This window comes from Saccostrea cucullata, unplaced genomic scaffold, assembly GCF_032062105.1.
Source record: "Saccostrea cucullata isolate Sc308-1 unplaced genomic scaffold, CSIRO_AGI_Scuc_v1 ctg971, whole genome shotgun sequence".
Lineage (NCBI taxonomy): Eukaryota > Metazoa > Mollusca > Bivalvia > Ostreida > Ostreidae > Saccostrea > Saccostrea cuccullata.
This window is the reverse complement of record NW_026926953.1, coordinates 38,613-53,788: the sequence shown is the minus strand read 5'-3', so window position 1 is coordinate 53,788 and position 15,176 is coordinate 38,613. Positions and strand designations below refer to the sequence as shown.

At 32.3% G+C, this 15,176-nt stretch overlaps 1 protein-coding gene across 2 annotated transcripts; it reads left to right on the top strand.

Annotated features, from left to right (window-relative positions):
- Positions 1–488: 488 nt before the first annotated feature.
- On the top strand, positions 489–14,701 carry LOC134273031 (alpha-protein kinase vwkA-like). Of its 2 annotated transcripts, none has more exons than XM_062755199.1 (3): positions 489–611; positions 11,088–11,149; positions 13,548–14,701. In XM_062755199.1, the coding sequence occupies exon 3, from the start codon at positions 13,552–13,554 to the stop codon at positions 14,506–14,508; it is 957 nt and encodes a 318-aa protein (XP_062611183.1). In that variant the 5' UTR covers positions 489–611; positions 11,088–11,149; positions 13,548–13,551; the 3' UTR covers positions 14,509–14,701. The 2 variants fall into 2 exon arrangements, with proteins under 2 accessions (XP_062611183.1, XP_062611184.1); XM_062755200.1 differs by lacking the exon at positions 489–611 and adding an exon at positions 6,349–6,367.
- The last annotated feature ends 475 nt before the right edge of the window (positions 14,702–15,176 follow it).

The following is a 15,176-nucleotide window of genomic DNA, read 5'->3' as shown; positions in this document are numbered from 1 at the left end:
GTTTTATCATATGAGATTATTATTAAGAATACATATAGTTATACAGATCAAAATACCCCGGTATCTGGTTTTATGTATAGTAGTAAAAAGATACGTTAACAGTTCTTGATAGAGTACTTTGCCTAGAGGTGAGCTGTGTAGGGCTGTGTGTCATTTGTTTGATATAGCATTAAATGGATATCGGCTTAAGGTTGAGTTGTACATATGTAAGGGTCAGTGCATGAAAATAACTAAAGGGAATTTAATTTTGTTCTTTAATGAATAAAGATGTATGATGCTTTAACTTGCTTTAATTTTCTTCCATAATTTTAATCAAAAACGCATGTAACTTTTTTTGGCAAGTTTTTAAATTTAAATGTTTTGCGGAAAAAGAATGTTTATCTTCCGATCAATTGATTTTACATACTCCATGACCCAGGCCGGCAAACGTCTCATTATGTGGATCTATATTTGATTTCAAATATAAATATCAATATTGTGAAATCTGCCTTTGAGACGTACGAGGACTAGGAAGGTTTATACTTGCCAGGCAAATTAACACAAAACCGCTGTTTTGACAGGTGAACTTTGGATCATTCCAGGAATCCAGTCTTTTACATGCCGATAATTGAGTAAGTATATACTGTACAGTGTTAATTTATCAAGATCTATTTTATATACACGCCCTATTTACAAGTAAATTAAAGGCGGAGTAAGTGGTCACGCGATTCGTACATTACATGTGTTGTCCAGAAGGTCTCTCTCTGTATGGGAAATCGCTGGCTATACTCAAAGTTCATTCTTCTTTATGGGTCGATAGGTGAAACTTGATTTTTCTTAACCTGTAGTTGAAGGTCATTTTGCATAATAAAATTCAAATCTGTTCGCAATTAGCCTACCTTTATGATTTAAAATTAATATTTTATTACGCATTAGAGTTTTATTACACATAAGCTTTAGCATAATTGTATTTATTTCGTTATTTTTGTAGGAAGTAGAAAATACTTAAATTGTTCTTGCATATGTACATGACAAGCATGTTCTCACAGTATATTTCTCACAGAATCATCCTCTCGCAGGAACATCAATGGTAACTGCAATGTCTCCAAACGCGAGAAAAATTCTCAAGAGGGATATAAAAAATATACAGTTACGTATACCAACTTATTAGTGTAAAATATGGTTTAAAATAAAATTTATTGCAGCACTAATAATTTCATTAATTCATTCATTCGGAGAAGGGGGCGACCGTGTCTATTTTTAACGAAAATCTAAGAGCATATATCAATCTTGGTGGTGGTGGTGGGGGGGGGATCGACGTGTTTATCAAATTATTTTAATTACTCTGCATCAAAGATGTACAGACCGACTGAAAATACGCACAATGATATAATGTCATCATATGACAATACACAAATACAAAGTAGAACTTACTGAAGAGATTCTATCAACGCGACCCGACTTCTCTAAGTTGATTGAGCGGAAGTGAGTATTGACAAGTCGTACATAAATTTTCAGGGTTCGAAGGTTGTAAAACGCGATATTTTAAGAAATATTTCACCGATTAACTTGAAAGTGAATAGAGTTTGTCCTTTTACAATTCATACATTCTACCACATACATGTACATGTAAGTATGTGCAAGCTGAGAACTGATAGTGCAAAGGTTCTCTTTCAATCTTGCCCATAAGCTGTAACGGACGCACAAACACAAGTGCATGTACATACGCACAACAGCGATGCTTTATCTTCTCAGCAACTAGTGGGGATAATGTACTGTAATGCAATGTAATAAAGAAAATTCAATATCCGCGTATGTGTTTTAATTTTACCACATGTACGTGTTTACATGGCTAAAATATGTCGGATGTTAATTTTTTGTTCCTAGTCATAAGGTATGAATTTTACATTAAGAGTAAACTATACTGGGTACAAATCTCCCTCTTCCCGCCCCAAAATACACCCGTCTACATTTGCGAATGTATTGTTTGAATACTGTTCCACCGTGTATAGGGGCACATGTGGGGTTTCGGTTAAGTAACATATGGGGTTTCAACTCCGAAGCGGTGAATTTTTGCATTTGGAAAATATATTTGTAAAAATCAGTAGCTAATGAAGTCTTCAGGGACAAATGACATGCGCACGGGTTGTAAGAATGTATTACCTTCCAATTTAGTGCAATAGGTTGGTTGAAAGCGTTGCGGATTCTGCAAACACTTCTGGACAGTCCAGTCGACTGGGAAAAGTTGTGGTGTCGCTGACTTTCTTTGCTCTATAATTTTCAAAAGCGGGCCTTTAAAGCTTATTTTAAGGATGATAGATAAAGATTGATATAAAAACAATCCATGGAAACTTTTTTCACTTGTCGCAGTCTCTTTTTCTGTAAGAAATATAAACTTTTGTGTCCAAATTCTAATGTGCCTAACGGGGTTTCGAGGTTTGTTAACATAGGGGGTTTCAACTCAAAAGTTTTTTTTCTGTGTTTAAATCTTTGCTTTCTTTCAAGAATATGGATTCCGTCCATTTAACACGAAATAAAAATGAATATATGTTAGGCCAAAAGTTTGGTTGTCACCTATGTGTAAAGATTAACAGATGTGCAAGCTCACTCAAGAGACAGGTTGCGTCTCATACACAAAGTAAAACATAACCCCCCAACTCTTCTTCACAAAATATTAAAAAAATCTTTTTGTTTGAGCAGTTTTTTGGTAGGAATTTTTCTCTGACCCCTTTTAAAAATTAAAAAAGGATGCTATATGTCCCTGTATTCAATTGCCATAGAAAAATGCTTTGTTCCTCTTGACCAGATTCAAAATTAAACCTCCCTCCGACATTTTCCTAAAGGAAACCCAATTAATTCCGTGTTTATGAGACGCAATGTGCCTCTCTATCTGTGAAACTGATTTATTTGATTAAACGCCTTTTTTATTTTTTACATAAACGTACATTTATGAAATTCAATAGCGTTGTACATACAGTTACATTGTATACAAATATACATGGAAAACAATAATTAAAAATATAAAAGTTCCTGAAGATGTGTTTTTTAAAGTTGATGTTTTTGAAAACATCAATCATAGATTTTGATTGATTAATATGCAAAGGAATAGTTTGTTCCATAATTTTAGATACATGTAAAATGTTACTAAAATTCCGCAGAACTTTTATCTTACATTCAATAGGACTGTATAACAGCCTTCGGAATTTCGGGAAAAACGCAATCGTTTATTTGAATTCTATTTTGACAGAAGTTCAATTAAATGTTTCGCCCACTGAACAGTTACATGTATACATAAATGTCAAAATTTTAAATGACATCCTAGATAGATTTGATGGGTATCCGATAGAGCTTAAAGTGAGTATTCATGTTTGTATATTTTTACATTCAAATTATTTCTTTTCTTTTTGAAATCCATTGGAATTTTTTTTATAATTCCATTCTATATCCTATCAAACACACCAATTCTTATTACTGCGCAGTAGAATGCATAGTAGAAAATGTATGCATTTTCAATACTCTTGAAATGCTAAAATGTGTATTATTTTAACTCATATTAATTAAAATAAATGGAATAATTTATCAGCAAAATTTGTAACCCCCCCCCAACCCGCATTTAACATTCAATGTCACAGGCGGCTTTTAAAAGTACGTCAGGTCTGACATGCGCTAAATCCAGTAGAAAGTACATGTATAATGAAATTTTCAATTACTAGAGAATTTAAATGTAAGCATTGGATTCTTATTTTTGGGTTTTTGGCACCCTTATAGGACCGATGATATAAAAAAAATAAGAATTTGAGTTGCTAAAAAATCTTTGCACACCGGTGAAAAACAAACCTTTTACCTTCAATATGGCCATTCACTTTTGCTTCGTGATGAATGAACAAGGAATCCAGATCCAAAGAATTAAACACAGAAAAAAACCTTTGAGTTGAAACCCCCTATGTTAAAAAGCCTCGAAACCCCGTTAGGCACATTAGAATTTGGACACAAAAGTTTATATTTCTTACAGAAAAAGAGACTGCGAAAGGTGAAAAAAGTTTCCATGGATTGTTTTTATATCAATCTTTATCTATCATCCTTAAAATGAGCTTTAAAGGCCTGCTTTCGAAAATTATAGAGCAAAGAAAGTCAGCGACACCACAACTTTTCCCAGTCGACTGGACTGTCCAGAAGTGTTTGCAGAATCCGTAACGCTTTCAACCAACCTATTGCACTAAATTGGATGGTAATGCATTCTTACAACCCGTGCGCATGTCATTTTTCCCTGAAGACTTCTTTAGCTACTGATTTTTACAAATATATTTTCCAAATGCAAAAAATCACCGCTTCGGAGTTGAAACCCCATATGTTACTTAACCGAAACCCCACATGTGCCCCTATACACGGTGTGTTCGTTATCTCCATATAATTTCATGGTTATGTTGTTCTGTGTATATCACAGCATGCAGGGCCATCTTGCCCTCTCCCGACAAACTGGCTAAAAATTTCGACTCAAAAATTTTTTTTTAATCACCAGGAAGTATCTTTTTCGCACTCTGGCAAATATAAAAAATAACATTGATATTTGAATTTTCCGCGAAAAATAATTTTCTCGCCTATATACCGACCCAGTATTTTCAGACCGAATCGGGAGAGGGAAGCAAACATTTTTCTGAAGTTCGCTCAACGTTCAAAATAATCGTGTAATACATGAACGCTATTGTTTTCATGTAAAACATTAATACATGTATATACACCAATCATTTTTAAAATAAAAAAGGAAAATAAATTGTAGAATGCATGTCCAGACCAAACATATAAGAGTTTGTGTCATGCAAAAATAATTTCTAAAATATGTTTTTCTTTAACGATGGAGAAAAACTTATTCACATACTGAAATTAAACTTTTAAGAAATGATTTTTTTTTATTTTAAAAGTACATGACGATTAGAACTAAAAATCTGATCCGTTTGATGAAGTGAATTTTGTCAATTGAAAATTTATTCTGATAAATTGCCAAAGGTCATTCAGGGGACATAAATACCTTGAATTGACTTCAATTAAATCAAGTTTTCCCGTATATGCATTTAAATTTTAATTTATACTTTAATTTGATATGCTTAGTCTTATAGGTAAACAATTTTAATCTAGTTTTTAATTTGAATTTAAAATAAAATCTGTATATTTTAACATATCTAATAACTAAACCTTGCTTAAGCCAATTAAAAAAGAAAAACAAGATGGAAAACCCTGCTTCCATTTTCAAAAGAGGTGTTTTGGTGACAGTGATGAAGTAGTATCTTGCAGCTGAAGAATATTAAATCATTTTTTCCTACTCATTTAACTTGAAAGTGTCTTCACCTCCTAATCAAGTTTTGAGAAAAATATTGATTTAATAAATTGAAAGATTACCATTTTTGTCAGTCTATCTGTTTAAAGGTGTTTGTACATTCTTGGGGATAATGATCACGTGAATTCGTTATTTAATCTATCTAAAAGGCGATCGCGCGGAAAAATAATTACTAGACTGTTGACAGTAATCCGCCTGTAAAAGAGTTCGATGGCGACTGGTCATTAGAGTAGTAATATTTCTCATTAATTCAGAGCCATAAGACAAGGGAATCGTGAACCTTTCATTAGGGGAAGCCCGGAAGATGCAAAAGGAAGAAAGAGAGAAGAAGAAAAAATGGTAATGACACCAAACATTGGAAAGCAATATAGAAAACAGAACTAAATTATTCAAGTGATTCAAACTAAATCGTCTATTTAATCAACAATGGGAATGATGATATCCTGAAGATTGAACAGCTGATTTTAAATACTTAAGTTTATTACATGTACTTTTATGCAGTTTAAATGATAAATAATAGAATTCTTTTAAAATCAATCCATGGTATAAATCCGACCTAGCGGTGAAATCCATAAAATAACTACCAACCGAATATAATCGGTTTATTAAAAGACCTAAAATCTGCAAAACAGCATTTAATAAATATAAATCTTCAAATACATGGCTATTTGATTTTGTAAAATGTTATTATATAAGGACCATTCTCATACCTTCAGGTAAACCTCATCATAACATGTATACATTTACAAGATCATTAAACGGTCATCTTACAAATCATTGTTACTTTAATCGTTCACTTTGCGAATATTCCTGCAAGCTTTTAAATATGGTCTTTCGAAATTTGAATTTCTGTTTTGATTTGACTGTCATATGGGTCAGTTCCTTGCGGCTTGAGTCGATGATTTTTGACAAATGTTTAAAAAGACAATGTATGCCTAGCAATAATAAAAATATTGCCTCGTCATTACGTCACAGTCCTATAGCTTCTGCTTTTGACACGGAGAAAACAATCTTTTAGGCAGTTATAAGGCGACTTTTAGGAGACATGTAGTTAAGGTACCTTTTCATTTTATTATTATATTAGATTTAAAAAATTGAAGTTGTGGTCATGAAGATATATTAATTCGTATTATTCTTTCTTTTATTAAATATCATGTTATTTTGCACAGTTAAGATAAATTTTGAATTTTAACTTGGAAATTGTATGAATTAGGTGTCTTAATATTTATCGTGTAAGAAATATTGTATTAAAATATATTCTAGTTTTATATATCTATGTTTTTGTGTTATTTCTGTTAATATATCTATTTTTTCAAGAAAAATTTTTTATTTGATATGAAAAGGGTATTTGAAGTTCTGAGTTTTTTTAATATATCTGTGTCTATGTATAAAATTTTTTTTCATGACTTTGATATTACGAAAAGAATTTTAATGTTTACGTTTTAATCTCAGTTTGTAAGAATAGTTGTTTGTTGTCACCAATTTTTGATGAAAAACAAGATGTGTTTGTGAAACACTGATGCCCCCGTATGGCAACATAGCAAAGATTAAACTTTTCTTAAATTGATTGGTACAAAAAGTAGCATATTCTCACTGGAAAACAATTGTGAAATTTGAAAGTAAGCCAATGTTTAAGTTTTTTCAATCCCCCCCCAAGGTCAAAGGGTCAAGGTAATTGGTATCCAACAACAAATACTTATGTACAAAGCCTACTACAAAGTTATGGCCAAGGTTAAAGTTTTTTGATAGGTAAATTTAAATGTCAAAGGGTCAAATTTCTTGTTAGCAAATAAAAGGTCTTGTCACAAGAATTAAGTATGTGATGTATAAAAGCCAAAGCCCTTCAAACGTTATAGTCAAGGTTTGATTTTTAAAGTAGGTCAAACTCAAAGGTCAAGGTCAAAGGGTAAAAGTGCTGTAATATACAAGGATTACATATATAAAGTATGAAAGCCCTATATCCATTAAAAGTTATGACCAAGGTTAAAGTTTTTTCACAAAACAGAAATCTGGTCAAGGTGTTTGTTGGTATCCAATGAATATAAACATTACATATGTGATTTGTCCAACATGACTTTAAAAATTTTCATGTAAAAGTTTCCAAGGTCAAATTTGGTGGTACCCAAAGAAAGGTCTTGTCACAAGGAATACACATATGAAATATGAAAGTCATATTAAATCAAAAGTTATGTTTTTTTGTACAGAGAGATGAGAGACGTTTGGACACGACAAAAACTTACCAATTTTGTATGAAAAATAAACTTGCAAGAAACCGAATGTTTTATAATTTGAATATAAAGAGCTCACAATTTGATTGAAAATCTGAAAAAAAGTAAGGAGTAGCAAGTTTTCTCTTTCCTAACAAACTTACAAAATGGTTTTTAATATCATCCTGTATTTTTTTTCCTCGCAGTAGGAAAACAACTTTAAGCAAATATACTGAATTTTTGTTATAAACTTAAATTTTTAAAGACTTTGATGTTTTTTCTTCGACCTTTAAAAAGAAAAATCGATATTGATACAAATGAGAATTGGAAAAACACGAAATTTAGAAATCAAAGAGAAATTACTTCTCACTCAGTCCAAAAAACTTATCTAATCCTTCCAATTTCCTTTCTTTTTAAAAATCATTTCGAAATATCTCTGGCTTTGGAATTGTGTTCTTACAACATTAAATAATTGAATTCAATACATTTTAGTATACAAAAATACATGATAAAAAGAACTTTGCAATTTCTATACAAAAAGCTATTTTAAAATCATAAATTGAAGTCAGAAATACGACCTCCAAAATAACTCAGCAAATATTTAAACTCGGTTTAAATTATCTTCAAAGCACAGTTGCATAAATCGTATCGTGACATTATCATTGTAAGTAATTGTTTAACTGGTGACGATCGTAAAGTTAGATAGAAGGACTGGGTCATTTCGACACTTTAATATACTTACTGACAAATACATATTGTATTGTTTCTAATTAAAGACCAATTAACACAACAATTTGTTCAATAAGTGCACAGTTTCGATGTTATCGACAACGTTCTTAAATAGTTTGCTACCTTTTATAAATGTATCGGATTGAGGTATCAGGTTGGGATTTAAAACTTGCAAAGAACATGACGACCCTTAGATTGCTCAAACCAAATGCACGACAGATAAATCGGATAGATTAAATGTGTCTATTTTCTAGACAATTTGGCAGTGTACTTAATAAATAATTAACCTAGTCCAAAGCTTTTAAATAGGTACTGTAGATTGTATTGATGACGTCGCAATCCACAGAAAGATTGTAATTGTTTAAGCAGCAGAACAGTTCTAGTTCAGTTGAAATATATCGAGTAGTCTATTAAAAGTAAGTATTTCGTTAAGTACTAAAGTTCTTTTTACATTGGTTGTTTAAGTTAGAGCTTCAACTATAAAAACTAGCTGAATATATAATTGTACTTGTATATCGTTAACTTCACGTTACGTGTATACCTAACAGCTATTACAGAATTAAGGTGCTTAAAAAATTTGTCCTTGTTGTAGAATTTTATCTAAATCCATGATTGTTTTAATAAATTCTTACCCCGGTTGTTTAAATTTAAAAATTCATTTTTATTAAATATTGAATTTAGAGTTTCAGAAACGCAAGTACATAGGGCTATACATTTCCCCGTTAATATACATGTAAGCAATGACTTTATTTGCACTAAATCCGAATGTTGAATTTTCAAAATAGTATTTTTTCAATTTTGAAAAGTTGTTCTGGATTGCATATTTACCACCACTTATGTAAATACTAAAAGAACCCTGGCATCATATACGATTTCCATGTATTTCTTAATTAACGAGTCCTTTATATGTACACTCAGAATTTAAAATTTACTCTGAATATAGGGGACTGAACGTCGAAATACGTTATACAAACAAAATATTAAATTCACTCTTGACATGATCGGGTGGAAAAGGAAACAATGATTATGGGGTCTTTATACTTATCGGCTGTATGCATCAAAGTCTTCATGGCCCCCCACTTAAAGACACTTAAATATGTTCCTTTACAATTGAGAAATTCGTTCCATTACGTTTTCTCCTGACTGTTGCGGATAACATGGGTCAAGGTGTTGTAAAACATTGAATTAAGACGTTCTAGATCGTACCGTAGAACCAACACTTCATGCTTTTCTCCCTACGGACCAACACTCCCATGGCGTCGGATTATGTCTTGTACATATTTTATGCTTTAATAATCATATTTAAAGGAATTGGGGCTTTTCGCGGAGAACACGCAGAAAAAAAGGTAATTGATTTCAGCAATTTTGTGCAACAGTTGCAATCTACAAATGTACTATTTTATTTATCAATTTGTGTGAGCCGTTTTTAGATTCCTTTTAGGAGGTATAAATAATGCATGTACAGTTGTACCGTATGTTCGAATGAAAATGGATATATAAACAATTGATTGCTTTAAGGATTTCTGCTTTCTTTCTTACTGAGTCGAAGAAAATAATCGATGTTAGTAATTAACCATAAATTTTAGGAATAGATTTAATATTTTTAGAAAGGTGCAGTACGTCACCGTTTATAACCTTACTATCATGTCAATTTTAAAACGGTTTGGGAATTACTTTCAAATACGATGTGTAAAATGCTTCATGGAGTCATTTCTTCACCTAAATATTGTTCTTTTCTCTTTTTTTATTTGCTTACAAAAATCAACAAAATGTTGAAGTGTTTTCTTCCATATTTGATGTGATTGTTAGTTACATCCCTTCGAAAAATTTTCACTCACAAGTAGACGCTATCACCGATGGAGGGATGTACAATGTACATGAATATTGAGACATGTACATGTATTTATAAATTAAGCACTCACAGCCTTCGAGTAGTGAAGGATCTGCGCTTGTGCGTTAAACTCTCAGAAAATAAAAGCGTGGAATTATAAAACGAAATGTAAGAATACTCCCCCCCCCCTGATTATCTGTGATTGTTATAAATCATTATCTTAAAACTGATATGGTCTAACAGCCTGAAATGTATCCATCATTTTACATTTCTCGTTAGAATAATTCCCTCCTTTCAGCTTCCCGATCTTCCTTTTAGTTTTTTAATGTAAAAAAATATAGAGTACAATAATTGAAATTTAAATAAAATACAGGGATAGTGATTTCATTGCTGGAAGATATGCAATTACGTAAACCACGTGCACAAACAAATTCTCCAACTCTTGGGACTTCTTTCTCAAGACTTGTTATACTTGCATTTTTTTTTTACTGTCTGTTTGTCCATTAGTCACAACCAACATTTCTTCAAAACCTTTACAGTCTTTACCTTCAGTATCATGTAACGGAACAATTTCCTTTCAATCTGAATTTCAAATGAAGGGATGAAACCGGAAATGATAGGATAATTGACCAATCTCTGCAACTCTCGCGCGTGAGTTGCGGTCCATTCCAATAGTTAATTCCGTTCTGTCAGTCGCCTTTACTTGCAAAGAAGCTATTCTGATGAAAAATTGCCCCCGAGATTTCTCAATTTATTAACTTTCGAAAAAAAGCCGAATTCTATTTTCAGTTGACGGTCCCCTGCAATTAGTAGTCGCCGAAAACTGGCAGATACGAAAAACTGGCCAATCATTTGAGAGTCTGATTTATTAATGCCATTAGTCACACTTGTGCGACTTCGCAATACATCACAACATGTAGCATTAGAGCGCGTCAAGCGATGATTGGATAAATGGAAACACAATTCAAGTTCCATCAACTAAGTAATGTCTTAATTTTCTCATCCTTAGATTCATCAGCAAGACACGCCAGAGTTATGTAAAAAGGGCGTTTGAGAGAACACGCACGTTCGGTAAGTATGCTTACTATATATTTTCTCTAAGTTAACATCAATTTGCTATGTTTATTTTATATGATCATAATAATCTTGAAAATGATATATATTTTAAAAACGCTTATTTTTTATATGCACAAAAATGCATATTCATCCGCATAACATTTCTAACAAATATGTCCATAGATAGTTGCTGGTTAGTTGAAAAATCATTATCAATTTTAGATACAAGTAAAATAAAATACTTTATCAACGTAGACCTTTTTTATTTTATTCTTTTGCAAGGGAATATAAGGCTAAATTTTAATTTTGTTTTATAAAAGAATCTACGGTTTAATACGCTGAAAAAAATATTAGTATTTCAGGGTATTTAAAAAGGACTAGAAAAGACTTTATAAGTTTTAAAGGAAAAGTTATTCTTTCTCAATACCTTCATTGCGCAATGTCCTCTTCAACTGAGATGACATAAGAATATGAGACTCGGGAGACAAAGCACATGGAATTGATATTAACTTAAAGTACATATGATATCTACATTAAAAAAAACTTTTGACGATTACTGTGTATCATGAAAGTAGGGGGTTCATTCACAGTGTTCTTGGTTTATCCAAAATAATCTTGCATTCTTGCGACACATCTTTTGTGATAATTAAATATGAAATCTATTGTAGCAGCAGTAAATATAAAACAGACTAGATCGTGACAATGTAATGCTCTTGCGCGTGGATCCAGGATTTTGAATTAGAATGTTCCTACTAGATGGCGAGGGATCTGGTTATCGTCGAGGTCCAAAGCAAACTTTAAATTATTTTACAACATAATTTCTGGAAGTTTTACTCTTTTTATCTAAGTAAGACAGTTAAAAATGTATTCGATGTTTTAGGGGGGACGAGGGGTTCATCTGAATCGCCTAATGCAGTCACTAAAGACTAATGTAAGATCTTACTAGAAAAAGCGCATACAATTAAAGATGTCTTTCACTTTTTGTTATTTTGCAAAGGATGCTAAAATTGAAAAAAAATTTCTAACACATTTTTTCTCCAGTAGGGGGAGAACCTAAAAAAATATTTATAATGATAGGGAGTGCATGTTACAGTCAGAGTAAATATTTTTATTAAAAGAATAATAATTGCGATTGATATTGATTAATAAATATTTATGCATACTACAACATGTATACTTTTGATGACTTATTTAATCAGTACACGTTGCAAAATATTAGTATTTCAGGGTATGTAAAAAGGACTAGAAAAGACTTTATAAGTTTTAAAGGAAAAGTTATTCTTTCTCAATACCTTCATTGCGCAATGTCCTCTTCAACTGAGATGACATAAGAATATGAGACTCGGGAGACAAAGCACATGGAATTGATATTAACTTAAAGTACATATGATATCTACATTAAAAAAACTTTTGACGATTACTGTGTATCATGAAAGTAGGGGGTTCATTCACAGTGTTCTTGGTTTATCCAAAATAATCTTGCATTCTTGCGACACATCTTTTGTGATAATTAAATATGAAACCTATTGTAGCAGCAGTAAATATAAAACAGACTAGATCGTGACAATGTAATGCTCTTGCGCGTGGATCCAGGATTTTGAATTAGAATGTTCCTACTAGATGGCGAGGGATCTGGTTATCGTCGAGGTCCAAAGCAAACTTTAAATTATTTTACAACATAATTTCTGGAAGTTTTACTCTTTTTATCTAAGTAAGACAGTTAAAAATGTATTCGATGTTTTAGGGGGGACGAGGGGTTCATCTGAATCGCCTAATGCAGTCACTAAAGACTAATGTAAGATCTTACTAGAAAAAGCGCATACAATTAAAGATGTCTTTCACTTTTTGTTATTTTGCAAAGGATGCTAAAATTGAAAACAAAGTGCTAACACATTCTTTTCTCCAGTAGGGGGAGAACCTAAAAAATATTTATAATGATACGGAGTGCATGTTACAATCAGAGTAAATATTTTTATTAAAAGAATAATAATTGCGATTGATATTGATTAATAAATATTTATGCATACTACAACATGTATACTTTTGATGACTTATTTAATCAGTACACGTTGCATTTTCATTTTGAAAAAAAAACCATTTTCTTTTAATTAAGGCACGATCAAGCAGTCCTATTGAAAAAATATATACTTGTATTCTCAATTGACAGCAAATCTTATACATCAATTCTGAAATTAACTCGTTTTTTTTTTCATGATTTCATGTGCTTTTTAATTTTTAAACAAGTTCATTTGGAAATAAACTTTCAATTAAAGCGTCGTTAGTCAGTTCAACGACTCTCTATTGATGATCGTAAATAACATTACACCATGAAGAGAGAAATATGTTACTCATGCAAGATGTTACCCATTGATTTAAAAGCGTATTATAATTATTTTGTTTTTATTTGAAACAGAAAAATGGGTCAACAAATCAGTGTGGAAACGTTATGTGGACAAGATGAGGACGGGGAAGGGCGATACTGGTGTAGTTTTGAGCCGTATCCATATAGAGTGGGTGCTCGAAAGCTGTCCTACATGGGGATACTAAATGGTGAAGGACCTCGAAGAGGAAAGCGATGTCTCGTGAAGGCGTTCCGACAAGGTTGTGCCACTAGGGCAGATTGGAACCATGAAAAGGAACGAGCAATGATGGCGAAATCTTTAGCTTTAGAATTCAATAGGGAAATGTCCGAAATTGGTGAGCGTGTGAATCTTGTCTTCCATACCCCAATGCTTGTTGAAATCGACGAAGTTTCTTCATATATGTGTATTGCTATGTTTCTTGGCAAGCCAAGAAAGAAAATGAGAGAGCTTGAATATGTTTCTGTGGAGCCGTATCTTTCTGGCAAGTTCCAAAACTTTAACAGTTCTAAGACGAAAATGTTTGACTCCATGGTCATGAATGCTTATTCTCATTATACTTGGTGCTGCACGCAGGGGGAATGTGTTGTTACTGGAATGAAAGGTGTGAAACAGTTTGAAAACTATTACTTGACCGTACCAGTCGTTCATTCTCGAGACCAAAAATACGGTCGAACAGATATGGGACAAATGGGCATTGACAACTTCTTTGCTAATCATCAGTGTAACGACTTCTGTCGGAACCTGCCACGGTTGGATGAACTGGCGTGCTTTCCAAAAGACTGTGACCTTGATCTTGTAGCTTTCCAGCTAGAAAGCGCGGGATTTTTCACCAAGAAAATGAAATCAGAATTTCTCGCATCGCCAAGAAAAATCGGATCGACCGTTCATTGCGATAAACCTAGTCACTGTGTTTGTGAATTCTTCCGCCTCCCTTGCCCACACAGGATTGAACACACTTCCGGATTAATTTACGCGATTAATCGTTCGTATGTTCAAGAAAAGAGTAGATAATTGGTCTTTGAAATGGATTTCTTAGCCCCCCAAAAATCAAGTTTGAGAAAAACAGGCTATAAGGAATTTTTACTACGCATGTGCATGTGATCTTCCATATCATCTCTAGGTGCTTTTTACAATACTTTCAAGACAAATATGGCCGTTTTATATTCAGTGAAGCTGAGTGTGAGCAATGTTGACGTCATCAGAATCATCACCTTCTTAACTTCATACTAGACTACAAGTAAAATCAGCATTTGAAAGGAAGGGTTTAAAGCTGATCGTTTATCATTACTGTAACATCTGTCCAATTTTACCGTATATGTTTATAGTTTGATTTTTTTTTATTTCTGCGTTGTTGTATTGTATCTAAATCAATCTTCATTTTATTTTTGACTTATCTTAATTTTTTTTTTTCAGAAATCTTACACTTCATAGAAACATCTGGGCAGTTAATTTTTCTAAAAGTGTAATATTTCTGCTCCTGTCAATTTTGCATATCATTGCATATTTGCTAAATTGGACTGTGTATTGTTCTTTTACAATTTAACAGGATTTTCATTAATTATATTACATGTATAAGTCAAATAAATGCAATATTCAATTTTAAGGGTTGTACTGTACATGTACAGTTCTGAGTTCTGCTTAAAATAAGAATACATAACTTTAAGCATAATTATGTTTTA

What these genes read in the sequence shown, in the direction of transcription:
- LOC134273031 (XM_062755199.1), top strand. Translation starts at nt 13,552, where the DNA reads ATGGGTCAACAAATCAGTGTGGAAACGTTATGTGGACAAGATGAGGAC.